General features: G+C 45.2%; 1 protein-coding gene across 3 annotated transcripts in view; it reads left to right on the top strand.

The window, feature by feature from the left end:
* Nucleotides 1-10,261: 10,261 nt before the first annotated feature.
* Nucleotides 10,262-26,181, top strand: part of SLC44A5 (solute carrier family 44 member 5) — a 94,392-nt gene continuing 78,472 nt past the window's right edge. Inside the window, exon 1 of one of the 3 annotated variants that reach the window (XM_055815584.1) lies at nt 10,262-10,701. In XM_055815584.1, the coding sequence (XP_055671559.1) occupies nt 10,665-10,701 (37 nt within the window). In that variant the 5' untranslated portion in view covers nt 10,262-10,664. Of the gene's footprint in view, nt 10,702-10,774; nt 11,004-26,181 lie in introns of those variants that run through there. The other 2 variants (XM_055815582.1, XM_055815583.1) reach the window with 2 other exon arrangements.

The raw sequence follows: 26,181 nt of genomic DNA, 5'->3' as shown, positions 1-26,181 counted from the left end.
ATTTTTAGCAGCATTATTGCCTTCATATGTTTGGTTCTTGGCTGCTTGTTTTGTTCCTGACAGTTGAGAGTGTTGATTTTGTACTTGGTTCCAAAGAAATAGGAAGCTAGTCATGTAAGAGTTGTTTTTTTGGCATACATACCAATTAATCAAAAAGGAGCTGATTATAATGTTTTGTAGGCTTTATACTGGCATGACTGCAGGTGTTTGCCAAACAGAAGCATGTAAGCTTTGACTTAGTGCATAGGCTGCTGATTCTTCACTCCACAGTATCAGTGGGTGTTGGTTTTCCCCTGTACTTGAAGGGTAGTTTAGTAAAAGGCATAAGCATAATTTATAACTTTATGTTACTTATGTATTTCATGAACTCTTTTGTATGTTCTTCCTATTCTAAATCTAGTTTTAAGTACACCATACCACTGGATCGTGTGGCTGTAGGACTTTTAATTATCCACCCTCAAGTCTGTATTTTGCGTTCCATTTTACATAAGGTTCTGTTCCATAGGTCATGTTTCTGAATATGGTGTGGGAGTTTAATTACCAAGCAGTCCATTTTCTATCCTTATATTATGTGTATGGTTTGTGTATAAATAGCATCTCTATACTCCTCGGTTGATGTATCATCTCAACAGCCTTTGTTATGATGATATATAAGGAAATACACGCATCTCATTTTAATGTACACTCTCACAGGTAACGAACAACTCCAGCTGACCAAGTCAGGTGCTGGAACACCTGTAAAGAACATGAAGCACATTTATTAGCTGGAGGAAGGGATTTAAGTGCTACAGTGCTCAGAATTGAGATGCTATTTCTAGGTGCCTTTGAGATAGGATCCACAACCCTTCAGTAAATAAATAAGCTCTTTTTTGCACTGAGGTGAAGAGACAGCTTGGAACAGGGTTGAGGACACCCCTAAGGCTGAGAGACTGAATAAATCAGTACACTGAAGGAGTGTTGACCTTAGGAAGTAATGCAGACCAGTACTGTTGGACTTACAGAGTAGAAGGGATGAATTAAAGACCTGGGAAGCACTCTAGAGGGATTTTGCTTTGGGCTTGACAGAATGTCCCCTGCTAAGTGGCTGGAGTGTGCTAGGTGCACTCTTAGATCGTGTCTTCCAGTTAGTTTCATGCAAAATTCAGTTCATGTGCTTTGAAATCTCTCTGTGAATCACTTAAGGTGCAGTAACTGGGGACAACTGGGAGATTCACCTCTCCTTACCTGAACTAAACTATTCACGTAGACAGAGCATGGGAAGGTAGTTGTCTGAAACTGTCCAGCTGAGGAAATCAAGTCCAGGAATACACCGTAATGTTTGCTGTTCTCCAGGTCTGCCCTACACTAGAAGCATCTTTGCATGTGAAATTTGCTACTTGCCTCTGAAGACGGGTGTCTATGTGCTTTCTGGAAGCAAGCTTCTGTATTAAAAGGCTGATAACTATCTGTGATCTCCTGCAGTGTTGTAGAGGTTGAAGAACATTGGTTGTTCCAGGACAAGGAGGAAAAGACTACACAGAGCCGAGACAAAAGTATTCAAGGGCATTTCTGCTAAATGACAGGAACAACCAAGGTAAGGTACTAGAATCAGCTCTTGATTAAGGTCACTGGTTAACGCAGCTTGCAGTTCTGAAGCTATGCCCTTGCTTGTCTTTCTCCACTCTCTCAAATAATTTTCTTGCTACCTGTGTTCACATCTTCTTGGGAAGACGAATGTGAAATTTTTTGACAATGTCTTGTCAACAGAGTTTTTACAGTCTGGAGGGGAAAAGTCAAAGCACTGGCGACCTCCACCCAGTGGTCTGTGCCTACTAAGTAGTTGGGAAGGGAGGGATGTGATAGATGGTGAGGTTCCCTGTCAAAGCCTGAACCACTTGAACTTGGAGGTTCAAAGTTGTTTACATAAGGGGTGACAACAGATGGAAGTTTCTGTTAAGTCTATCTTGTGTTTTAGCATTTCTCACAAAAGCAAGAAATATGGCATCTGCCTTTCCTTTTTATCTTCTCAAACCCTTACTACTCTGTCGTATTTCTTCCTTACTATCCCTCTGATCACTGTTACTATGGTAAAGTTTGTATACTGCACAGTTTATTCCATTATTAACTCAGAATACTATTGTTTATATTAACCACCAGAATACATGATGCTTATTGTGGAAATGTAGAAGATAGCAAGTAAATGCAGTCAGGATATTACATTACAAAATGCAGCTCATTCCTTAGTTAGCATCTGTATTTTAGGCTGAAGTGGTTTTTTTTTTAGTAGTAGTTATAAATTTTTTACAGTTTATTTTTTCAATTGTTAACAACAAGCTGTATTTTAACATTTTCTAATGAAACTTCATTTTAGAAATGGAAAGCAACTTGAATTTTCTGCGGTGATTTATGTAGTGCAAGTTACTGAAGCTACTGCAGTAAACAGACATTGTAAAGTTTAGTGTGCAGGTCCTGAATTCATGATCTGCAAAGCAGAATCCTTTTCAATGTAGTGCAATGCAACAACCATGGCAACTCCTTTTTAATAAAGTGATGAAATATTTTTTGTGTTTCTTTGATCTTGGCTACAATATAACTTCAGACATCGTAAACCCAACATTTTTTTCCTAAAATTCTGTTGCAAGCTCATGTAATTTTTGTGGTTTGTCTTGTTTTTTGGTTTGGTCTCTTTTCGGCTTTTTCATGGTCTTTATTAAACTTCTTTGGGGAAAGAAAAAAAAAAAAAGAAAATCACGTGTATGGGAACCTTTGAATTATCTAAAAATTAAGATAATGTGATGCTTCAATTAAAATATTTTCAAGTATATTTTTAGCTTGTTTGATTCCTGGGTATCACAGACATTACTTCATTTCAAGTTTTCAGTCTTTTTCAATTACAAAGCCATACCTCCTTAAAGTCTTGGAGGGTTTTAATTTGACTACTGTTTTTTCATTGATGTCATAAAAACATACTGAGTTACATTTACGTTACTATGTAACATGCAACTGTAAAGAAAAAGAAGGGACAGATACACAGAGCTTGAGAACAAATAAAAACCAGCTACATCTTGTGACAATTTTGGCCTCTGTGACTTTCTGAAGATGAGGAAAGTCAGTGGAAATCTCATAAGATAGCTTCTGAACCATGCCTTAGAATAAAGAGCACCTCTCCAGGTTTTTTTTCAAAGTATGATGAAATTCAATTTAGAATTTTTCAGGCAGGACTAAACTACTTGAAGAAACAAGTACTTACTTAGACTTCAATGGCTTTCACTTGTGTGCAATATAAACAATTTAATCATTACAAAGAGAAAACAGCAAGGTACGGTCTATCTATGTGTAAAGGAAGCATCCAAGACACTGTGGCACTAAATCAGTTTTAATCCCCGTATTGAAAGGTGCTGCAGCAGGCAGTTTAGCAGCTAAAGGACTCTTCCAGCTGTATTCCTTGGTGTACTCCTCCCCATGGAATCTGTGCTGCTTCACGCCTGGTCCAGCCAGCACATCTCTGGGCCATGTGGCAGGGGCTGGGGCGGGGGGCTGCAGGGCAGTGTGGGGGCTTACCAGCTGGCACAGGGGCCTGGGCAAGCTGCAGCCCAGCCCTTTGTGTTACGGTAGAACAAAGAAGTTACAGTAAAGCCTGTATGATTATTTTTAGGCAGTGTGGCAAATGACAAAAGCAAATTCTGCCATAAATCGCAAGAGTTCAGTTTTCATAAGGGCTGATGGAACTTGCGCCCACATACTAAAGACATTCAGTAATGAGTACGGCTGTTGCTGTTGTTGAACTGCAAAAGGTAGACTACCTGAGATTAGAGCACTGTTGAGGCATGTGCGGTGAAAAATTAAAGAGAGAGAGAAATCCTGTGTTGGAGATCCTGGAAGAAGTAGTATGGGGTTGAGAGTATGGGCACAAGAAGGCAAAGACTGAGGTTTTCACCTACTGTTCATACAACAGACAACAAGGCTCTTTGTGACACCGGTAGCTAAGGCTTGTTTTGCCATGAAAGTAATGAGTTTTGGTTACTAGGTGAGATCAAATGTCCTGCTAGCATACTATCCTGCTTATGGCAGTTGCAACAAAGAACACCTGGGGAAGATTTCAAGAACAGAGCATTTACTGATCATGTAGTGTTATTTTTGTCAAGTTTTTTTTCCTACCCTCCAAAAATTTAGAAGTTTCCTGAGCTGAAGGTGATGCCTTTGTATTTAATAATGCTTCATGGATGTCTCTTCCATTAATGTGACCAGTTGCTTTTGGTATGTGTTGGGAGACACAGCTTAGTTTCTCACACTGTGAAGAACCACTTTGGCTTGCTTGTTTTCAGCCTGACATCTGCTAACTTCATTTGTTGTCCCTACTGCTTGAATTGGAAGAGGCAGTAAACGGTCAGTCCCCAATAATCTTCTGTGTGTCAATGATTTAAGAGAAAAATGTCTTGATAACCCCTTAGCTGTCTGTTTTCCAAGCTGAATAATCTCTTTGGGTATTTTCTACATTGTCTTGGTTTTGTGGCATAAGAATTGGAATCAGCAAGTGGCTCATGTTCTTCCGTCAAGATGAGAGTGAAAGTTCTCTTCTCCGTTTGTGTTATTTTCTGGTACTCTTTTTTTTTTTTTTTTTTTTTTTTTTTTGACTACCTCTGAACACTGAAAGGTAAATTTTCATATATTATCTATGATAACAAATGCATAGCTATTAGTCGACTCAAAGCTCATCTTTCTATATAACTATTTCTGTGCACCCCTTGTCTGCATCATTTTACATTTATCTGCCCTGAGCTCATCTGGAACTGTTTTGAGTCCCATAAGTATCAGCAACAAAAGTTTCCACTTCAGTGTTCCTCTCCTTTTTCAAGTCATTTATGAGTAGTACCTGGAGCAGCAAAGAGTCCCGACATGTAAGTCTTTGAGATTCCATAGGCGATCCCACCCCTGTGACAAATTTTTGTTTAGTCTTGAAATTAAAAAAAAAAAAATAAATTGTGAGGGTATTGTGGTGAGTTGACCTTGGCTGGATGCTGGGTGCCCACCAAGCCATGCTATCACTCCCCTCCTCAGCAGAACAGGGCGGGAGAAAATAAGATGAAAAAAAAAAACCCAGCTTGTGGGTCAAGACAAAGGTAGTTTAATGAAGCAACAGCAAAAATCACGCGTGTGGAAGCAAAGAAAACAAAAGGTGTTATTCCCTACTTCCATCAGCAGTTGATGTTCGGCCTCTTCCCAGGAGGCAGGGAAGACAAACATCATAAATAATGAGTGTCCCCCCTTACCTTCTCCTTTCCCTTAGCTCTTCTATCTGAGCAGACATCGTATGGTATGGAATATCCCGTTGGTCACTTTGTGTCACCTGTCCCAGCTGTGTCCCCTCCCGCAGCCCAGTGGTGAGGGGCAGGGGGAAGGTTGGGGAGACAGCCTGGACGCTGTGCGAGCCCAGCTCAGCCGCAGCCAGAGCGCTGGTGTGTTACCAGCACCTTTCTGGCTGCCGGCACGAGCGCAGCGCTGTGAGGGTGCTGGGGGCTCAGCCAGACCCGGTATGGGTATGTGGAAGGGAAGTGTCTGCTCCTTTAAGGGTATCTGCTCAAGAACCTTTTCCATGCAAAAAGGGAGGACAGGAAGAGGAGGAAGCCAGAAACAAGATCATTAAGTGACAAAGATCCGACTAACGAATGGTAAGGGAGGCAGTGATGAGATGTAAGCCCAGTCAGTCACACTAATTGGTAAGGGAATGTTTGTTTCAGTAAGATTATCTAGTCAAAGGGCTTATCAAATGGGATACCAACAAAAAGTGGGAAGCCATAAACAAAATATGGGGACACAGACTTGACAGGCAAACACAACGGTGACAAAGACAAGGAACAAACTGGCTCTCAGTAAACTGCAGGCACACTGGGACTTTGCAGCTTATAGTGATGTAAACCTGAGGGTCCAGAATGTTGGGAAGGGGTCTGAAGGGGAAGGATGTCTGGAGGAACAGACAGAATGGAGTACAAAATGGATCAGTCGTGTAAAAGAGGGCAGTCAGCGCACATGTCTGACTGAGCCCAGCACCTGATCACCACAGTCGTCTTATTAAATCCTATCTTCTTATTAAACATTTTCTTAGCTATCTCTCTTTGTAATATCACTATCCGAAGTGTTTGTGTGTTGTAAGGAAGAAGTGCCTGCCACTGAGGGTCCTGTGTGTGTGGTTTCGGTACCAGCAAATGGAGCCAGACTGGGCATGTGGGTGCCCCTGGCTGCGGTGCCAGCTGCAGGGCGAGGTCTCAGTGTCGGCTGCTGATGCGGGTTCAGCTGCTGAGGCAGGAGCAGCATCTGCCCTGGCAGGCTGCTGTGGGGAGGGACCCGGGTGGCTGGGGCAAACGAGGGGCTGCCTGTGCTTGTGTTGAATGTTGGTCCTCTGTGTAGAAGCACAGAAGAACAGAAGGCCAGGGTTGGAAGGGAGCTCTGGAGGTCATTCAGTCCAACCCCTGATAAACCAGTGTCTCCTACAGCAAGCTGCACAGAGTCACGTTCTGAATGTCTCCAGAGAGACAATGTCTCTCTCTCCGGGCAGCCTGTCCCATGCTCTGTCACCCTCAAGGTAAATAAGTTCTTTCTCATATTCAGAAGGAACTTCTTGTGTTGCTGTTCATGCCCATTGCCCCTTGTCCTGTCACTGGGCACCAGTGAAAAGAGCCTGGCCCCATCCTCCTGGCACTCATCCTTAAGGTATTGGTATGCATTGATAAGGTCCCCTTCTCAGCCTTCTCCAGCTAAACAGCCCTAGCTCTCTCAACCTTTCCCCATCAGGGAGATGCTCCTGTCCCCTCATCATCTTGGCAGCCCTCCACTGGCCCCCCTCCACTAAGCTCCCTGTCCTTTTTGCAATGGGGAGCCTAGCACTGGGCACAGAGCTCGTTATGCGCCTCACTGGGGTAGAGCAGAAGAGGCTCATCGTCTCCCTTGATCTGTAGGTACCATTGAAGGGAGTGCCTCACCTGTAGCAGTACATGTGACTGGCCAATTCACGCGTGTCCTATGTGCGTGTCTCTAGGACATGCGCTCAGCTTTGCCACTGGCTGAACCTGCAGATGGGAGGGTGGCAGCCACGTCCCTGCACCAGGGCAGAGACCCTGGGCTCAAGTGGCTGGGCAGAAAGGCTGGAGCTGCAAGAGGTGACAGCCACTCCTAACACCCCTTACCATTTTTTGGCCGTAACAAGACTTTTCCTTCTGTGGTGGCTTAATTTATTTCAGGTTTTTTGGTGAGGAACCTTGTGGAACATTTTCAGAAATCCAAATATCCTGAAGATCAGCTGTATTCCCTCATCTTTGTGCCTGCTGACTCCTTAGGAAGTCTCTGGTAGTCCCGTGAGCCCTGATTTCTCTTTCCAAAAATCATACTTCCCAATATATCAAATATTCCAAATCTGTCTGCATTATTGTAGATTCTACTCTTTGCAACGTGCAGAGGCAAGGTTTATCAGACTGCAGTTTTCTGGATTTTCATTGGAAGTACTTTCAAAAACGTTTATCACCCGCATGCCTATATACACATAGGAAACTTAAGGAAAATACCGTTGGCCCTGCATATTCTCCTCCTGCTCTTGGCCTTTCAAAAAATGATTATTTTTGGTGTCCACACCTTTTGCAAATTAATGCTTAAACTTTTTTTGGCCTGCCTTATTGTGCTTTCATATTTAACCTGCCAAATTTTGTGATCCTTTGTAATTTACCCATTTGAGCACAGCTTTGACTTATCGAAAAATTCCTCCTTGTCTGTAGCAACTGCCCTTTTCATTCTGTCCAGACATGCTGGCTTCCTTTTGTCATCTCTCAGGCCCTTCTGAGAGACATGAATAGGTGACCTGCTGTGTCTCAAAGTGGCTTCCTTATACAGCCTTCTATCTACCTGAGAAACTCTTAACTTATGTAGTTTTTAGTGCTGTTCTAACCTTTTAAATTATTTTTAGCAAGTTTTCTCCCCTTTTAGTGTATTTTTAATTTATTCCTTGGTTCTGGTAGTCAGAACCAAGCCAAAAGTTACTTCTTATCCTGCAGGAGTCTATACTAACTTCTCAATACTGTATGTGGTTTTATTCTCTAAAAAAATCATAAGAATCCTAATTTTGTATTGGTCCATAAACCCTAATGAAAAGGAAGAAAAACCTTTGCTAGAGTGCATGTGAGAGTTGTTTGTTTTTTTTGCCAGAGCTCAGAAGTGCTGTGTAAGTAAAAACTTATTTCTGATTGTTAGTCACAGCCTAATGTATATGTATGTTCTGTTATATATAACTTCTGCTACATGTTATATATAGCATATGTGTTAAATATAACATGTTAAATACAATACAGAATATATATTTTGGATTATATGATACAGTATTATATATAATATTTTATATACACAATAATACACACATGCAATGTATGTATTGTATATGCTGTGTATTATATATACTACATATAATATATGATACATAGATAATGTATTTTATATACTTATTTGTAGGACCAGCTGTACAATGTTTGTTGAGATTCCAATGTCCATTCTTGAAAGTAGGCTATAGATAGGTACACCCTTCTGCACAAAGGGAACAGAATAACACTGAGCTGTAGAATAATACCGAAGCTTCTCTCAGAATACTACTTCAGCTCTAAATAGCACATCCTGTCAAGCCCTGCTACCCTCAGGTTGCCATGCCTTATCAGAACGGGCCAGAAGACGTTAGCCCACTGCCTTGCCTCTTACAAAGCTGTCCTACGCAGCTGTTTTCACATTCAACTCAGTCTCTGACACAGGAAGCTCTTTTCTCTGTAGGTGAGATTGTCCGAGTTCTCTTAGTCATCAGTGCTGAGATGGAATAAGATTTCTTTGTAGATAGCAAAGTGTGTCATCACTTTCCTGCATCAGGTGTTGGCCCTTGAGATCCATTCCCCGGCAGGCAGACAGGCATCTTGGGTAGCTGTACCTGGTAAGTGGCTTAAGAGGGTAGGTGGGCTAGGTTTAGGAAAGAACTCTCGTTCACTTTGCAGACCACCAGTGGTGCACTGAGCACAGAAACCTCTGCCTGGGCAGTGTTCTGATGAAAGGAGGTCACTGGAGGAAGCAACTACTTGTTTTAAAAGTCAAGGGAGAAACAGATCCTCACAGTGTAGCGCAGAGGGGGAAATAGCTCCTCCCAGTACTAGTGAACAAAACCCTGTATGTGTAATTCAGTAACTATGGGAGCCACTGGCCCGGACTGGGGCCTCTGGGAGGACGGATGAGGTGCTACACGTGCCTGGTGCGGTTTCGTGAGAGCTCACCAAGGTGCCAGCTCGGCAGGGCCTGGTGGCGTGCTGGCAGGGGAGGGGGCCCTTTCCGTGCCTGCCTCTGGCACACAAATGGTCGGTTTGCGATTCGATACGAGCATAGTAACAACTTCCACGGTCTGTGCACATTAATTTACTCATAGATAAAATAATCTCGTGCTGCCGAGGGTCTCAGGCTAGCCCCCGAAAGGGTTCCTCTCTCGGCAGGCGCCTGCTCCTCAGGCGGCTCCCGTCAGCACGCACGCGGTGGCCTGCGGGCGCACGGCGGCCGGGGTGGCACGGGGCCGCCTCGCGTGCGGCGGTACGGAACGTTCGGTGCGGTAGGCCGGCGGCGGGCCCCGACAACAGCCTGACGGAGCAGCGCGGGGAGGCAGGCACCTGCCTGTCGCGTCCTCTCGCCGCGGCGGCCGTTCGCGTCGCTGCGACCGAAAAGCAGTCTCCGCAGGCGGGCCAAGGGCTCTGCGGCGGCCGCGGCCCCGCCGGGCGGGCGGGGGCGGGGGGGGGGGACAGCCTCAGGGAGGCGCACACCCAGCACCCCGCGGCTGTGGGGACAGAGCCAGATTTGCGACCGAACCGCCTGAGCGCCCCGCGCGGCGACCCCGCGGCCGGGCGGGCTCAGCCCCCCCGAGCGCTGCGGCCGCTGCCCCGGCCCCGCGCCTGGGCAGAGCCGCTCCCGCCGCGCGCTCAGCACGGGTGGCCCGGACAGCTCCGCGCGCCGCGGCGGGGCCGCTCCCCCGGGGCGGGCCGGGGCGGCTGCGGGGCAGGCGGCCAGCGTCCCGCCCGCCGCACAGCCCGGGGCGCAGGAGGGGAGAGCCCCCCCGGCCCCGGAGGCGGTACGGGCGCCCGCAGGAGCCGGGGCCGGGGCGGCTGCGGACAGGCACGGTTCGAGACTGGGGGCGCGCCCCCGCGGCATGGCTCTCCTCGCGGGCGGCGGCAGGGGGCCGAGGACGGAGCCCCCCCCCCCCCCCCACTACGGCTGCCGGCCTCGCCGGGTACGGCGCCCGCTGCCAGAGCTGTAGCCCGGGGCCGACCGGGCCCCGGCGAAGTTAGCGTGGCGCGTCCCGGGGCGGGGCCGGCGGCGGGGCCGGTTGCGGGCCGTCCTGCCGCCCCTCCGCCTTCCCCCGGCGTGCCCCCTCCGCCCGCGGCCCCCCCCCGGCGCGGCGCGGGTACCGCCCCCGCGGGCTCGGCGCAGGCGTGGGCCGCGGAGCCGACGGGACGGGAGGGTCAGTGCGGGGCGCGGGCGCTGTTCCGAGCGGCCGTGGCCGAGCGGAGCGGGAGGTTGCCCGGCCGCCGCCGCCTCCTCTCATGCCTTCGCGGCAACAAAGGACGCGCTGAGCGGCAGGCGGAGGCGCCTGCCCCAGGCTGTGCCGGCGCGGAGGGCACCGGGAGACGATGGCGAGGAAAGGAGAAACCTCCGCGCCTCTCTACGGTGAGCGCCCGGGCGCGGGGGCGAGGAGGGGCGGGCGGTGCAGCGGCCGGCCTGTTTACGTTGTGGATCCCGCCGGCGTGCGGCGGCCGGAGTTTGTTTTCCTCGGCGGATGCCGGGGGCGGGGTGGGCGTAGGCCCACCCCCATCCCCCCTCCGCGTGCGGGAGGCAGCCCCGGAGGCGCCGAGCACCTCTCCGCTCCCGCTGCGGCTCGCCCGGCCCGGAGAAGGCAGGACGGGGGGCTGGGGAAGGGGAGCCGGGGGGCGCAGAGATGGGGGCGGGTGCCCCCCCCGCCCTGCCAGCAGGTGCGTTGCGGCCGCTTTGTCCGCGCCCTGGGGAGGGGAGGGCTGCGGAGGCGCCCGCCGGGCCCGGGGCGGTGCGGAGGAGGCCGGCGGGCGGCAGGTGTGCGGTGGCGGGAGGGCTAGGCCAGGCCGTGCAGGGCCGGTGTGTGGGGCTGGCGGCCGCTTACCCGGCGGGCTGGGTGGCAGCACGGGGGGCCGGGGGCGCTGGCGGGGGGCAGCGGCGGGCGGAGCCGGGGTTCCCGGGCCGGGCAGCGCAGCCGGCGCGCCGGGGAAGGCCCGCGGGGCAGCCGGCCCCTTGCAGCGGCCGCCACAGACCCGGCTCCCTCCGGCGGCGCGGCGGCAGAGCGAGCGCGGGCTGGGCTGCGTGGCGCGGGCGGGCGGCCGCCGCGGCACCGCGGGCCTGTGGTGCGACGCGTTTACGACTGGGGAAACTCCGTTTTGTAACGCAGCTCCGCGGCCCGCACCCCGGCCCGGCTGCAGGAGCAGTCACCGCCTGGCTGCCCCCCTGAAGGGGAAGGAAAGCCCGCTTGCGGGGGGCCGCGCAGGCCGGAGAGGAACGGGCGTGTTCCAGGGGCGAAACCCAAATAGGTGTGTCCGCAGTTACTTCTGAGGGAACCTGTTCCTGCTCCCATAGAATTCAGGTGGCTTCGCCCGTGACTGCAGAGGGGTAGGCCCAGGGCCAGCGATACTTGGCACCGGTGGCGGGAAGCCTGGCGGGGAAGTATCCCTCTGAAAGGAGAGCAGGAACGCGGCATTCCGGAGGGGAAAATACCCCTTGAGGAGAGTCCGGTGCATGCCGCGCTTGCTTCCGTGCCAGCTGAATGTCCTGTTGGCATAACACGACCCTTTCTTAACTTTGTTTTTTCAGAGCTTGTTACTCAGATAGGAAAGGGTGATCCTGTCATTACTCAGCTTGAGGGAGTCAGAATTATCCTGACTAGAATTTTTGCTATTTTAGCTGTTTCATGTCATCAGTGTGTTCACTTCCTTTTATGTGCTTTGCGTAAGTGGATTTTGTCAGGGGCAACGTGTATTGCCTTACCACATTTGCAGGAATCTTGAGTAATTGCTCCAGATATGTATTGGGAAGGAAGGTTTGAATTCAGATCTGTTCTCCCTGTTAGATCACATAGTGTTGAAGACTTATGAAAGTGCAGCACTTCCAAATTCAGCATATACAATATGGCTTTCCTTTTACATTAGGCTGCTGCGATAGTTACTCTCTTGACTTTGTTGTCTCTGCTGGTAACTGGTTACTTATTAGCCCACGGGTGTATTTTTCAGAGCTATAGGTGTCCTAAACTTCTCTCCTTGGTATTTCAATGATTCCTCAGTTGCAGCATTCATAAATGACAGAAGCAGATTCTTCTCAAAAGTTTTGGTCTTTTAACTTGTGGCATCAATCTGATTCTGTAGAACAGATGAGTCAAGCCCGTGGTTGACAGCTGATGTTAGGCTCTGTGAGCAGTTTCATAACTACCTTGGATTTCACTTTTAGGTAATGAGTATCCCATCAGATGACTGGTTATTATGGGTTGGACTGACTGCTGGAAGCCAAGGTACCAGCCGGAAGGGTTGATTGCTAGTGTGAGTATGGCTCTGTAAAAAGTTTTGATAAGCCCAGAGACATTTTGAGGCCTGTTCCTCTTAAGCTCTCTCACTTTTAGCCATGTTTCTCTTCTGCATGCATGTGTGAGAAGGATTGTAGACTTGTCTTTGAAAACAAGCTTCTCAGTGATTCCTTAAGTTTAGCCTTCATTGGGATAGCTGTAAGCTGGCTCTAGGAACTGCATCAAGTGTTTCCTTAAAATGGGTCAGATACAAAGGTTTTGTCAAGAATGATGATGTTGACTTTACCAAGGCGCATCTCTCTAGTATGGGACTTCCAAATGAGAAAAAAACCAAAGTTCTTTCCCACCAGGAAGGTTGCTACTGAAGCTACAGAGGCAAATCACTTGTTATTTTGTTTTCTCATTATAGCTGACTTTTGAGGTTTTGACATCATTGGTTTTTAACAAAAGTAACTGCAATGTTAAGGGCTGTCATGTGACTGTTGAAATCAATGGTAAAATTCTTTTTGACTTCATTGCAGAATCAGGTTCTTAGCGGTGATTGTACCATAAGCAATTTCTTATAGTGGCAAAATGTAGTTCATTGTTAGCTTACAGATCACTGAAGTCCAGATGGATGATGGCATTGTCTGTTAAAGAAAGCTTTTATCACACTTTTAAGAAACATTGTTGAGAGAAAGTATACGAGTGCCAAATTTTATTACTTTCAACTCAAATTTCGCTAGCTTGCTTTTTTATATTTGTATGTTTAGATCTCTCTAGGAAGAACTTCTTTTCAATGATTTCTTTTGCCAGTAGTGGGTGCAGTTGAAATATGTCTATAATTGGTATTCCTAGTTACTGCTGTGAAGTGATCCTGTCAGATTTTTTACTAAAAAGAATTCTATTTGTTTGTTTTCCCAAGTAGGTGAGGTTCTTCTGCTTCCCGTGGAAGAGCTTTCGATTAACTATGAAACTTTCTATCAATATGTGTTATTTCCTTCTAGCTTGTCTTGTGTTTCCCTTTCTTAACTTCATCCTGTTACACATATGTAACATGCAGGAAGGACATCCTTGGGCTGAGGAAAATGGGCTATTTAGCCATAGCAGTGTTATATGACGCGGAAGCTACTGGCTGTGGCACTGCTGCAGGTAAAGGCTCCGTAGCTCCCACTGGCAAATCCTTATGTATCATGTTATGTAATTCATTTTGCCTTCTGAGGTTCAAATTTCATACTGGTGGGGTACGTTCATGTTAAAGCTGAAAGTTGATTTAACACTTCATTCACCTTTGAATATACTCAGAAGTGTTAGAAGTAGCTGAAACTCAGATTCAGATGGTTTAAACCTTTCTTTCTCTGACATAAATTTGGTCCACTTTATCTAGGCTTTGCATTCCATGCTTTAGGTGGCCTGAATCATTTATTCTTTGAACATTCCTGCTGAACCTAGGTACCAAGCTTCAGCAATGTCTGATTTTCCTAACATCCTAGTTTTAGGTAAAACACTTCACTGTGGAATAAATTTAGGGGGATGGGGAGAAAAACAGGGAGAATTTTAAAAGCGGCACTTTGTAGTATGTTTCCTGTTATTACTGCAGATAGGTCTCTTTGAGTAAGAACTTTCTTAGCAGGATGCTTCATATTTTGCATGGTCCTATTGTAATGTCCTCCACAACATCCCTTTCCAAGAGTTACAGTCAATGACTCAATATCCAAGTGGAAACGAGTAGCAAGTGGTCTCTGTATTGGGACAAATAAAGTTTAGAATCTTCATCAATGACATAGACAGTGGGATTGCATGCACCCTCACAGGTTTGCAGATGACACCAAACTGGTGTGGTTTATACACGAGAGGGAGGGGCTGGCATCCAGAGGGGCCTTGATGGGCTTGAGGGGTGGACCCGTGTGAACCTCTTGAAGTCCAACAAGGCCAAGTGCAAGGTCCTGCACCTGGGTCGTGGCAACCCCCAGGATCAGTACAGTCTGGGAGATGAATGGATTGAGAGCAGCCCAGCAGAGAAGGGCTTTGGGTACTGGTGGATGAAAAACTGTGTATGAGCTGGCAATGTGTGCTGGCAGCCCAGAAAGCCAGCCGTATCCTGGCCTACATAAAAAGCAGCGTGTTCAGCAGGCTGAGGGAGGTGATTCTGCCCCTCTGCTCTGGTGAGCCCCCTCCCGGAGCACTGCATCCAGCGCTGGGGTCCCTGGCACAAGAAGGTCATGGACCTCTTGGAGCGGGTCCAGGGGAGGCCACAAAACTGGTCCGAAGTCTGGGGAGCCTCTCCTGTGCAGACGAGCTGGGAGAGTTGGGGTTGTTCAGCCTGGAGAAGAGAAGGTTGTGGGGAGCCTTTCAGTATGTAAAGGGGGCTTGTAAGGAGGAGGGAGAAGGGCTTGTTTTAGCAGGGCTTGTATTGACCGGAAAAGGGACGATGGTTTTAAAGTGAAAGAGGGTAGATTTAGATTGGAGGTAAGGAAGAAATTTTTTACAAAGAGGGTGATGAGATGCTGGAATGGGTTTCCCGGAGAAGTTGTGCATGCCCCGTCACTGGAAGTGTTCAAAGTCAGGTTGGCTGTGGCTTAGAGCAGCCTGATCTAGTGGAAGATGTCCCTGCTCATGGTGATTGGACTGGATATTCAAAGACCCCTTCCAACCCAAAGCACTATCTGAGCTGTATACCGCTTTTGTATTTGTAGCAAAGCACCTATTGTCCCAAGTTGTTTAGATTACTGAAATTCCTATACTGTTCCTGTATTTTGCCTGGGTAGTTAATTACATGGAGAAGGTGGTATGTTGACTTTAAATTGTGATGAGGTTCTGAACAGTAGGTAATTAAATTGAGTTCGACTATCTGTTCCAATTTTTTCCATTTTAATGGAAATTCTAAAGCAAATTCCATGAGTACCAAAATGCAGGAAGCTGGGTTTCATACCCTTATGTCTTGTGATTGATGCATTTTGTTGTCCAAGTGATTGAAGTTTTGGGGGACATTTAGACAGCAGCTTCCCCTTCCCCCATCTTTGATTCTCTGCAGTCTAATGTGGTGTTTGCTTAACCTTTTGTGCCTTGAGGCATGTACAGGGTAGTCTTTGTCTGCCTCCTGCTGATTTTCACAAAATGTAAAATTATCTTAATGCATATCCACTCTTCTAGCAGATTTAATGGAAGTTGGTGATGGAATCCCAAGTTATTGGAAAGTATTAAAAAAAAAAACATACAGGATGTTTATGCAATCACATTGTAAATTTATTGAAAAGTAGGTTTATTAAACACAATGCTTACACTACTTGTGAAAGGGTGATTTGTTGAAAAAAAAATGAAGATACTGCAGTATGTACTTTGGCGGAGGTCAAAGTGACGAAGCAATTTTAGGCCATTTATGTGGCTGCTGTTTCTCTCTTCATAAACAAAATGAACTCGGTAGAGGACACGTACAAGACCATCACACTTTGTGTATGCGAGCTAGCTTTCTAATATCTCAAATTATGAGGAAGATGTCTTCCCAGATCAGAACTGGGCTCTAAATCAGGTGTCTAATGTGGAGATGTGTCTGCATACTCTGAGCTGTATGACGTATTTATTACTTGTAGTCAGGAAGTTCATGATCATGTTGAATGTTATTGTAATGAGGTTTTTTTCTTGGAATAGGTAAGACATGAAGTATACATCATAATTCACTGAACAATCAGTATGGTATCAAGAAAGAATTAGAAATGTAGTACAAATTTGTTTCATTTTACCTTTTTGTCATTATAAGATTTTAACTTAATCTCTAAAGAAGTCAATAGAAAGTTGTGCCCCAAAACTTTAGGAAGCACAGAACTGATAACCCTAACTTTTTCTTATGCATGTTAAATTACAGTGTTAGAGGAAAAAAATAAAGATCCCTGTAGAACCGTGTGAGAGTGAACACAAAGGTTTGCAGTAGCTTTCTAGATAAATTACAGTCAATGATGTAAATACACATTTCAGGACTGTTTAAATACACATTTTCATAATCCATATTTTGAAGACTTTAAATGCATGTTATTGACTGCAATAGGATGTAAGTATGTGTCTAGTCAGTGTTAAGAACACATACTGTTTTTATTGGGCTATGGTGACTATCTCTATTAATGAGTATTTAAAAAAAAAAAAAAAGAGTATTTACGCAGTAGAACAGAGGCTTGCTGAACAGAAGTGTGGTTTATTATGTATTACAGTAAAACCCTGATTACAAAGGTAACTGAATGTTCTTAGTTTTTTGTGCAGCTGTGGTATTTCAGAAGTGTCTGTGCTTTGGTGATAGTGGTAACTTCATGGGCTTCCTGGTTTGTGCTGATTTAAGAAACAGTTTAAATGTCATTTCCTCATTTGAATTATCATGGAGACTTTTGTGGGATGACTTGGATTTATAAAAGAAGGTGTATTCTGAGTTTTTTGCAAGGGGTCTTCAACAGATAATTGACAAGATGTGAAAAGCAGCTCCGTTAAATTTGCAAACATCTCCTTTGATACAGCAACTAGTGTTTACTTTATTAATGCAAGTAGCTGAAGAAGAAGAAACGGTTAGGTCAGTAAGTGAATAGGCAGTAAAATCACTAGGGTTTAGTCAGTACAAATTGCTCATCTAGTGGTCTAGTACTTCTTTGCATTTCTTGAGCCAAATTAATTACTACAGTTTCCAGTCCAATTAAGATTCTAGAGTATGTGAAAGCATCGAGGATCTGATTTGAGCTTGAGTGTTGTACTTCTTTCAGCTTATTGACTTAAGCTGAGCCATTCTTGGGAGTAAGGTATTGCTTAGCCATGAACAAGGGTGACACAATCAGAGCATCTTTAAGGAGATTAACTTAACTGTTATGCATGGTTATACATTATTCAGCTGATTATTGCTGAGTGGTATGTCACTGAGCATTAGCCAGAAAGAAGTAGTTTAGCAAGCTAGGCTTCTTTATGACTAAATAAACTTTGGTATGTCTTTTAACAAGCAGGATGTTAATACGTAGTTGAGGGGAAATCTTCTCTGCTACCATACAATTTGACAATGATGTAATGAAATTAACCCTGATCTTTGCAGAGTCCTCTGTCAGATGGATTGCAGCAGTTTCTCTGTGATACATACCCACACCATCCTGGAGTTTGTATCTCCTCCTCATGCAGGAGGAGATAAAGCTCAAACCCACTGCTTTTACTGGGTTAACAAACCAAGGCTTTATGTGTGTGTGTGTAATTTTTAAAGCCTTTAATGTTCTAAGGTCCCTGGGCTATGTGTTCTGAAAAAGGAGACATTGCACAGAAACATGAAGCACAACTATGGCAGAGTTAGAATTTGTACCCTTACTTGGTAGTTTTGTCAGAGTTTGTGAATCATTCTGTTTACGAATCCGTTGATATTTCTATGCATCAGGGCACTGAGAGAACCAATATGTAGTCATTACCCTGACCAGTCTCACCTGGGGCTTCCACCCATGTCCTCTGACCAAGGTTTCCATTTAAGCTCAGGCTGGTGCTTTTCATTCCTGCCTGAGCTGTGTCCTAGGAGGTCTGTCCCCAGTCCCGTTCCTGAAGTGCTGTGTCAAATTGCTGGGTGGACCCTGGCCTGTTACCCTGTCTTGCCTGATGGACATTGAACTGTCAGTAGGACCTGATCCTGCCACCGCTTTGCACGCGTGCCTCTGCTGCTGTAAGTGTGAAGGTATGGCACAGCCTGTGTTTTGGGCATCCTGGGGTCCAGGCTCTCCTTCCCTTAGGGAGCAGCCTGGCTCTTGCAGTTCCTTGATGCTCTGTACTCTGTCTCCACATCATTTTGTCCCCTCAATATGACTATAGAATGCTAAAAGCTAGTCTTTTTTTGATTAGTCAGCATTTTGTGCATTTGCCGCAAAGCAGTTGTTTTCACAACTCTACTTGATAAAAAGAAATTAAAAAGAAACTTCTTTATGTCAAATGCAGAGATACTAATGGTTGGGTGAAAGTGAGACTTGGCACTTTTCTTATACCACTTTGACGTGTTTATGCTCTGATGTGCTGGCAGTTGAGTATCCACAGGTGTTCCAACTCTTTCCAAGCATATCTCACTTTCAAAATCAGCTACAGTCTTAACTGTACAATAAAACCAAAGTGAAATCTAGCCCTGCCTATTTGTCTCTTGTGCACATACATGTAGTATACTTGTTTACGTATTTTTAGAAGCCTAGTGGAATTCTCAAAGACAAGACGGGAGGCTTGTCCAACCAGGAAGCAGATAAATAGACAGTACCTTGAACTTGTCTGGCTACGGCTGCATAAGTAACTGATGTGTTTGTGTTTCAGTGGGCAGTCCTGACAAATTAAAAAAAAATTCAGCTTTGTAGTTCGTTCTTCCTTTTTCAGTCCAAGATGGCTTACTGAATTCAGTCCCAAAGCACTCATGTTTTTGTGTATCAAGTCTTCACAAAGTCCTGCTCCAGTGCCCCCAAGCTGTAGCTCAGCTGTGCTCCTAGCCTTTCATGGGAAAAGAACAAGTCATAGGCTTTAGAGAGTTGCTTAGGTTGCTGTGTTTTCGGGTTTGGGTTTCTAGTTCTTTTAATGCATTTTAGGATATCTCTATCATTAGGCTGTCATGCTGCTTTAAAAAGAGATGAAAGAAATAAAGGCTGAAACATTTTTGCATGCTGAATGTAGTCATTATGCCACAAAACATATCTTTGGTCCTAGTAGTGAATTTCAGGTCTAGTTAATCAGAACTTTCTTGGAAGTCAGGGCTTTGAAGCATGTTCCGGGACTTGCTCAGATCACTTGCTATGGTTGGACTGTTGGCTGCTGTTTACCATCCAGAACTTCTCTTAGGTTTGGGCTGGAAGAGAGTGCACTTCTGTACTTGGAAAAGAAGATAGGTGTTTACAGGAACATGGAGTTGTTTCTTACAGTACAGGTTAAAAATAAGTGGGTTTTTTTCACCAGCCTCTGTAGTTCTTTGGCATTTAGGAGAATTTCTTAAATTTTCATAATTATTTGGTTTGTTAGAGGTGAAGGGACAGGAAATCAAGAAAAGTTTGGTGTAGTATACCACAGTTGGGCTGTAATAAGAAAATTTAGCTTCTGTGCTAAGCTGAAAATCTTGTTTGTGAGAAAAGAGGAAACATCTTATAAATAAAGCCAATAAATCTATTATTACAGTAACTAAAATCATAACAGTCTAATGCAATAATCTGTATTAGTTCAAATCTAGTTATTGCAGAAGGAGTACTTCTGTACAGAAAAAAAGTCTCTATAGTTACAGTTAAAAGTGTTATATTAATGCTTGTTAGTTTATATTCCATTGTCCTTTTTCCTTCTGTCTCTGCTCCAGAACCTAAAGTTGGTGGCTTCTGTCTGGTGCTGGGTGTGCGTGTGTGTGCATTCCTATGAGTTACCAGCATCTGGAGTCCCTTGCCAGGAGAAATATGATGTCGATAATGATGTTTTTTTCTTCCTCACTCTAGGATCCACTTTGGGACTTCTAAAATATGATTGCTAACATACTTTTGTACCTTGCTCTTCACTGGCCTACAAATTATATCCAAACTTACTATATATGGTGTGTTTTACTTATGTTAAATACTTGCTCTTTGTTCTCTTCTGTTATCCTTGAAAAACAGCATTTTCCAGCACCGTTATTTCTTTACTGTCCGTGGTGAGCTGTTTGTAGTCACGATGTGTCCAGTGCTAAGCATGTGCCCCACCTTTTGTCATCCCATGCCTGTAACAGTATATTACTATCAAATTTTGTGTCTCCACTTCTCAAGGTCTTTCCTGTCATACCAGGCCTGTATTTCTCCACACTGCATCCTTACGTTAGTCATAAATATCTCATTCTGCACAGACTAATTAGTTGTTACTGTTACCTGTAGGAACATGGTTGTATCATACCATGATAAGCAAATATAAAACAAATTAGCCATGATGACTTGGTCAGAAGAAACTGCTGTTACTACAGTTCAACCAAACAAAAACAAACCTGGAGGTGATTTAGTAAATTCAGTAACTGATCTTGGATGTCAAAAAAGTTGTCTTCTGTGCGTTTGCTCTTGAAGCGCAAAAGCACATAACGTTCACAGTTGATTAACTGTGTTCGGTATTTGTTTCTCCTGTTGCTAGTACCTGGCTCAGGGGAAGTCAGGTTTACAAAATCTGCTAGTGTATGTAATTTTCCCTAGCATCTGGGTGTTCTGTTGAGGAGACAGTGTCTCGTTAATGACTGTTAGCCTAATAACAGTACAGAAACATCTAGCAGGATAACATAAATTAAGCTGACTTAGAACTACTAAAGCACATAAACATAAGAGGTTTCCTGTGAGGTTAGGGACAAGGCTGTTTGATGAAATACAGCATGATGAAAAGCATCTATGCTTTGTTTAATACAATTAAGATAAACACATCCCCAAATTTGTTAACAATCTTGTTTAGTTACAGTGAAGGCTAAACAAAACCTAATGGCTATGCATTGTACAACATATGCACAAGCTCAAACATTTAGTTTTTCACATGTTTTCCTGCTGAATGTGTCCTCGATCCTGTGGGACTTTAAAGAAGGTGTTTCAGCCATAGGTTGAGGAAGCAGTGAAGAAGTACCCAAGAAAATCCTGGAAGAAGACAAAGAGAATAACCTTTCAAAGTCCCTTCAAACTTTATTTTCTATGATCACTTATTTGGGAGGTGGTAGAGTCTCAGCAAGTTTGAGAGCCAGAAGTCTCAGTATTTTCCCTCCATATTTTTCAGTCTGAATTTGTTGGTACTAATGTTTTATGATCCTGGAATTCCAGTCTCTGGAATTTTCCTCTATCCAGGTATGCATATAAATACTTTTATACCTGTTATTCTGAGTAATAGAGCTGCAATCCACATGAAACGTCAGGGATGTTTTTGGGTTTTGTTTGGGTCTGGGTTTTTTTTTCGTATGGTGTTAATCTACTGTGGTACTTCACAGCAGCTGGGCTGCTGTCAGCACCCATAAATAAAAGTAGCCAGGAGGAAAACTCTTTAGGGAGAGGATAATGACTGTGGTTCACAACAGGTATTTGGTGGGTTACTTCTCCAGCAGGAAGTCTTGTGCTTCTCCAGCAGGAAGTACCTGCTGTTTCTTAAACCAGGAGGTAATCCATTAAAATACGTGTTTTAGCGTGTGCTTCTGATGTGGTAAGGGTGGGAACCTGTTTCTGCCCTAAGAGCGTGCGTCGCCAGAAGGAGGAGCTCTAACACACGAGTGGGCCAGGATTCTGCTGAACTGTCTCTTCTGCACAGCTGATAATGTATAGAAACTAAGTATCTTTTTCAGGTAAACGGATTTCTGCTGGGCCAGTTGCATGCAGAGCATCTAGACTTGTACAAGCTGATGTACCATGAAATATGGTGGCTAAATTAGTGTCCTTCATAATCATTGTACTTTGAAATAAATGAATACGCTGAATAATAGCTCTGGTACTTATTATTTCAGATTATTTGTACTCAGTGTTACAGTAAAGCTAATTGTTTTTTCCATCACTTATCTTTTTCTACAAGTGTTGAATTTCTTAGACGTGATCAGGTTGTTAAAAAACAGCTGAGTAACAGTGTAGCAAAATACAGTATTTAGTTTTAGATTCCACCCCCCGCAGCAGAATGATAAATAGTTCCTATGCTGTTGCTTTAGTCTAGCTGAAAAAAGGCAATGAGCTGTGTTTGTGAATACCCCTTTTTGTTGGTTTCAGTACAATGCAGCATCTGTGCTAGCATCTACACAACTGCTATTAACAGAAAAATGATAATAAGTGCCATGCGCCTGTGACCGATGCTCTTGAACTCTTGTAATATTTACCCCCATAAGTAATTTAAAGTTTTGAGTGGCATTTGTGAGGTAATAAAGTGCTTAGATGCATATATATGTATGTATTTAGAAAAAATATATATAATGTGTACATACATACTTATTTCCTTCTTGGCATTTTTCTGGCCTCTGTCCCGGTCCTTACTATGCCTGGACAAAGCATCAATAACAGAATTACTGTAGCTATGAATACATGATTTCATTTGGAAAGCAAGAAATGTAACGTGTGCATACATTGTATTTCTATTTGTGTAGTTTATGCTGAGTAGACCCTTGCTAATTTGTGCCGATGGCCTCTTCACAAATGACTGGGTGTTGTGGCAAGAGGCACACTAGGCCGGCATCTTGTCACGAGCTTGGGGCTAGCCACCGTTTTGAGACTCCATCTGAGGGAGAATGTCCCTTTCCAGAGCTGTCTGGAAGCTTATGTTGCAGTTGTAGAGAAAATTATAAAAAGAGCTCAGCTATTGGGAGCTGCTGTCTTTTTCTTCTGATCCCTTTGTAATGAAAGGTTTTCCCTTTCAACTGAGGGAACCAAAAAACGTGGTAAATCGTGAATGAGTGGTTTGGGGTACTGAAAAACAAAAGAGGAAGAGAAATCAATGGAGTTTCTTAACAAAACCAATCCAACCCAACCCCAAAACAAGTGAATCTGTAACTGAGGATAGTAAACAAATAAACAAACCTGCTAGAATTCCGAGCCATACACCATCGATGAAGTTGTGTAGTATGCCTGGAAATGTAGCTTTGCAAGCAGAAGGAAATAAACCCCTCAGTTGCTAAGAGCTCTCTTCTAAGACTTTTCCCTGTTATGTGCACTGTAACCACTGCCAGAAAAAGATATGTGAGAAAACCTATGAATGTTGTTTATTTATGCTCTATCTCACTCAAAGGTATAAGGAAAATGTAATAAGAAAGTGTGACACAGCAAAAGAGCAGTTTGGGGAAGTGTTTCTTTTGTCCCCACAGAATGAGTTCCATTCGTTGATGCCATCAACTGCACATAACGTAGCTGTATTTGCAAGTCAAGATGGGAACTCATATCCATGCAGGTATCACAGTGGAGTTATTACCTCCTCTCTGACAGTGTTGGAACATCTTAGCACTTGGTATAATTTCAAAGCATAAACATGAGCATTGGGAAACCTCAGTGGACTTACTGAACAGGCTAAGGTCATGCTGGGATTGACCTAGGATAAGGGCCTGCGCTGGAGTTAGTGTGCGCTATCTCCTACCTGCCTTGTCTATCTACCAACACATGTAAGTACAGAGATTGAGAGGAATCAGAGGTGTGATGTTCTGCACATCAGTAATCCAGGAGATTTCTAGTAACAATAGCATTTTGCTGCTTGTGGTACACTGAGCTGGAGGACCCGCCAGCTATCTGGGGAGGTTAATAGCATGCACCTGATTCAAAGCAAAACAACTTTTGAATGGCTGCACCTGATCTGTAAAAATGCTGCATTTTGAAGATTTACTTTTTTAAAGTTTTTACTAAAATGTATAAATTCAAGCATTATGAATAAAGCCTATGGCTGACTCTGTACTAGTAAAGTAAATACGCAAGGGTGCAGGCTCCAGTGCCGGCATGCAGTTGTTTGTACCATTTAGCTGTTAGCACCTTCAGTAGCAAAAGTTCTACCATCCACCAATGAATTATTCTACAAGGAATTAAGGGATATCTTTAGATCAGCTGCCCTTGTCCTTATGGGTGATTTTAACTCCCCAGCATCAACTGGGAGCATTGTAGGGCGGACACAAACAGGTCCAGGAAGTTCCTGAAGCCTGCTGGAGATAACTTGTTGGTGCAGGTATGGAGGCAGCAGGCTAGGAAAGGTGCCCTCCTAGATCTGTTGCTTGTAGACAGAGGGACTCGTGGGTGAAGTGTGGCTGGTGGCTGTCTCGGTCGGAGTGGCCAGGAAGAAGTAGTCGAGTTTCAAATCGTTGGTGACAGGAGAAGCACTGTCACCAAAAGCAAAGCTTTGGCCCTGGACGTGGGGGGAGCAGGCTCAGGTCCCCCAGGTTGGTAAGGTCCCCCAGGAGTCTGCTTTTGAAGGTACAGGGGTCCATGGGTGCTGGTTACTTTTTAAGAGCCATCTCTTAAGAGCAGAGGAGAAGGCAATTCCAAAGTGTGGGAAGTCAAGCAAGTGGAGAGATCTGGATAGGCTAGAGAGCTGGGCAATCACCAAACATATGAAATTTAACGAGAGAAAGTGCTGGATTCTCCACCTGGGATGGGGTAATCCTGGTTTCATGTACAAACTGGGGGACGACAGGCCTGGAGAGCAGCCCTGCAGAAAGAGATCTGGGGGTCTGGGTTGACGGCAAGTTGACTATGACTCAACAGTGTGCCCTGGCAGCCAAGAGAGCGAACCGTGTCCTGGGGTGCATCAAGCACAGGACAGCTGGCCGGTCGAGGGAGGCGAATGTCCCACTCTACGCCATGCTGGTGCGGCCCCACCTTGGGTTCTGTGTGCAGTTTTGGGGGCCTCAGTACAAGAAGGACATCAAACTGCTAGATTGTGTCCGGAGGAGAGCAACCAAGATGGTGAAAGGTCTCGAAGGCAAGACTTACGAGGAGCACCTGAGGTCGCTTGGCTTGTTCAGCCTGGAGAAGAGGAGGCTGAGGGGTGCCCTCATTGCTGAGGGGTGGCCTCATCACAGCCTACAGCTTCCTCAAGGAGGGCAGCAGAGGAGAGGTGCTGATCTCCTCTCTCCAGTGACCAGCAACAGGACACAAGGGAATGGACTGAAGCTGCGTCAGGGGAAGTTCAGGTTGGACGTTAGGAAAAGGATCTTCACTGGGAGGGTGGCCGGTCCCTGGAACAGGCTCCCCAGGGAAGCAGTGACAGCACTGAGCCTGCCAGAGTTCAAGGAGCATCTGGGTGATGCTCTTAGTCAGGGGTCCTCAAACTACAGCCCGCAGGCCGGATACAGCCCCCCAGGGTCCTCAGTCTGGCCCCCAGTATTTACAGAACCCCCCTGCCAGGGGTTGGAGGGGGAAACCAAGCAGCCACAGATGACCTCCTGCCACTTAATCTGCGTGCCGGCCCCCTGTTTAAAAAGTTTGAGGACCCCTGCTCTTAGTCATACAGTTTAGTTTTAGGTAGTCTCACAAGGAGCAGGGAGCTGGACTTGATGATCCTTATGGGTCCCTTCCAGCTTGAGAACTTCTATGATTCTATGATCATTAAGACTGCTTACAGTAATCAAGTGCCTGAGTATTTGCAGGCTCTGGGCCAGGGCCCATAGTATGGAAAGAAGGGAGAGATCCTCCAAAATCCACAAAAACATGGTGGTGATGTTTCCTTAACAGAAGTTGAAGCTAGTGATGAATTTGACTTTGTGGGCAGAATTTTCAGATGAAACAAAAAAATATCTCAAAGGTGTGTAACTGTCAAGCTTAACCATGCTGCCCTAGTCTGTAGGGGTGTGGGAAATGGGAATGTGGAGGGTCAATTAACATCAGCTGGTTTTTGGCTTGTTTTAAGCTGTTGGATTGGGTCCGTTCAGTTAGCAGGATCAGTTGATGGTAATACTGCACTCAGTGTGAGCATGAAAACCTGTTAGATTTCACTAGTTCTAACAGTCTGTAACTTGCACTAAACTCTGTTTAACCATTTCTTGTAATAGTAATATTTAAGGGCAAAGTGTCATACTTAATGTCAGTACCAAAGCTTTATAATTACTATCTTTAGAAGGCATCCTGCAGTGAATTTGCTATTAAGTACTGAATTTGCTTGTAAAATAATGACCTAAGTCATAGTTGTCCAACTAAATAAGGGCAACTTAATAGCAATAATCCTTAATGTAGGCTGCTGTGTAT

The sequence above is a fragment of the Falco peregrinus genome, chromosome 10 (assembly GCF_023634155.1).
Source record: "Falco peregrinus isolate bFalPer1 chromosome 10, bFalPer1.pri, whole genome shotgun sequence".
NCBI lineage: Eukaryota > Metazoa > Chordata > Aves > Falconiformes > Falconidae > Falco > Falco peregrinus.
Note: the sequence above shows the minus strand (reverse complement) of the source record. Positions and strands in the feature narration are given on the sequence as shown.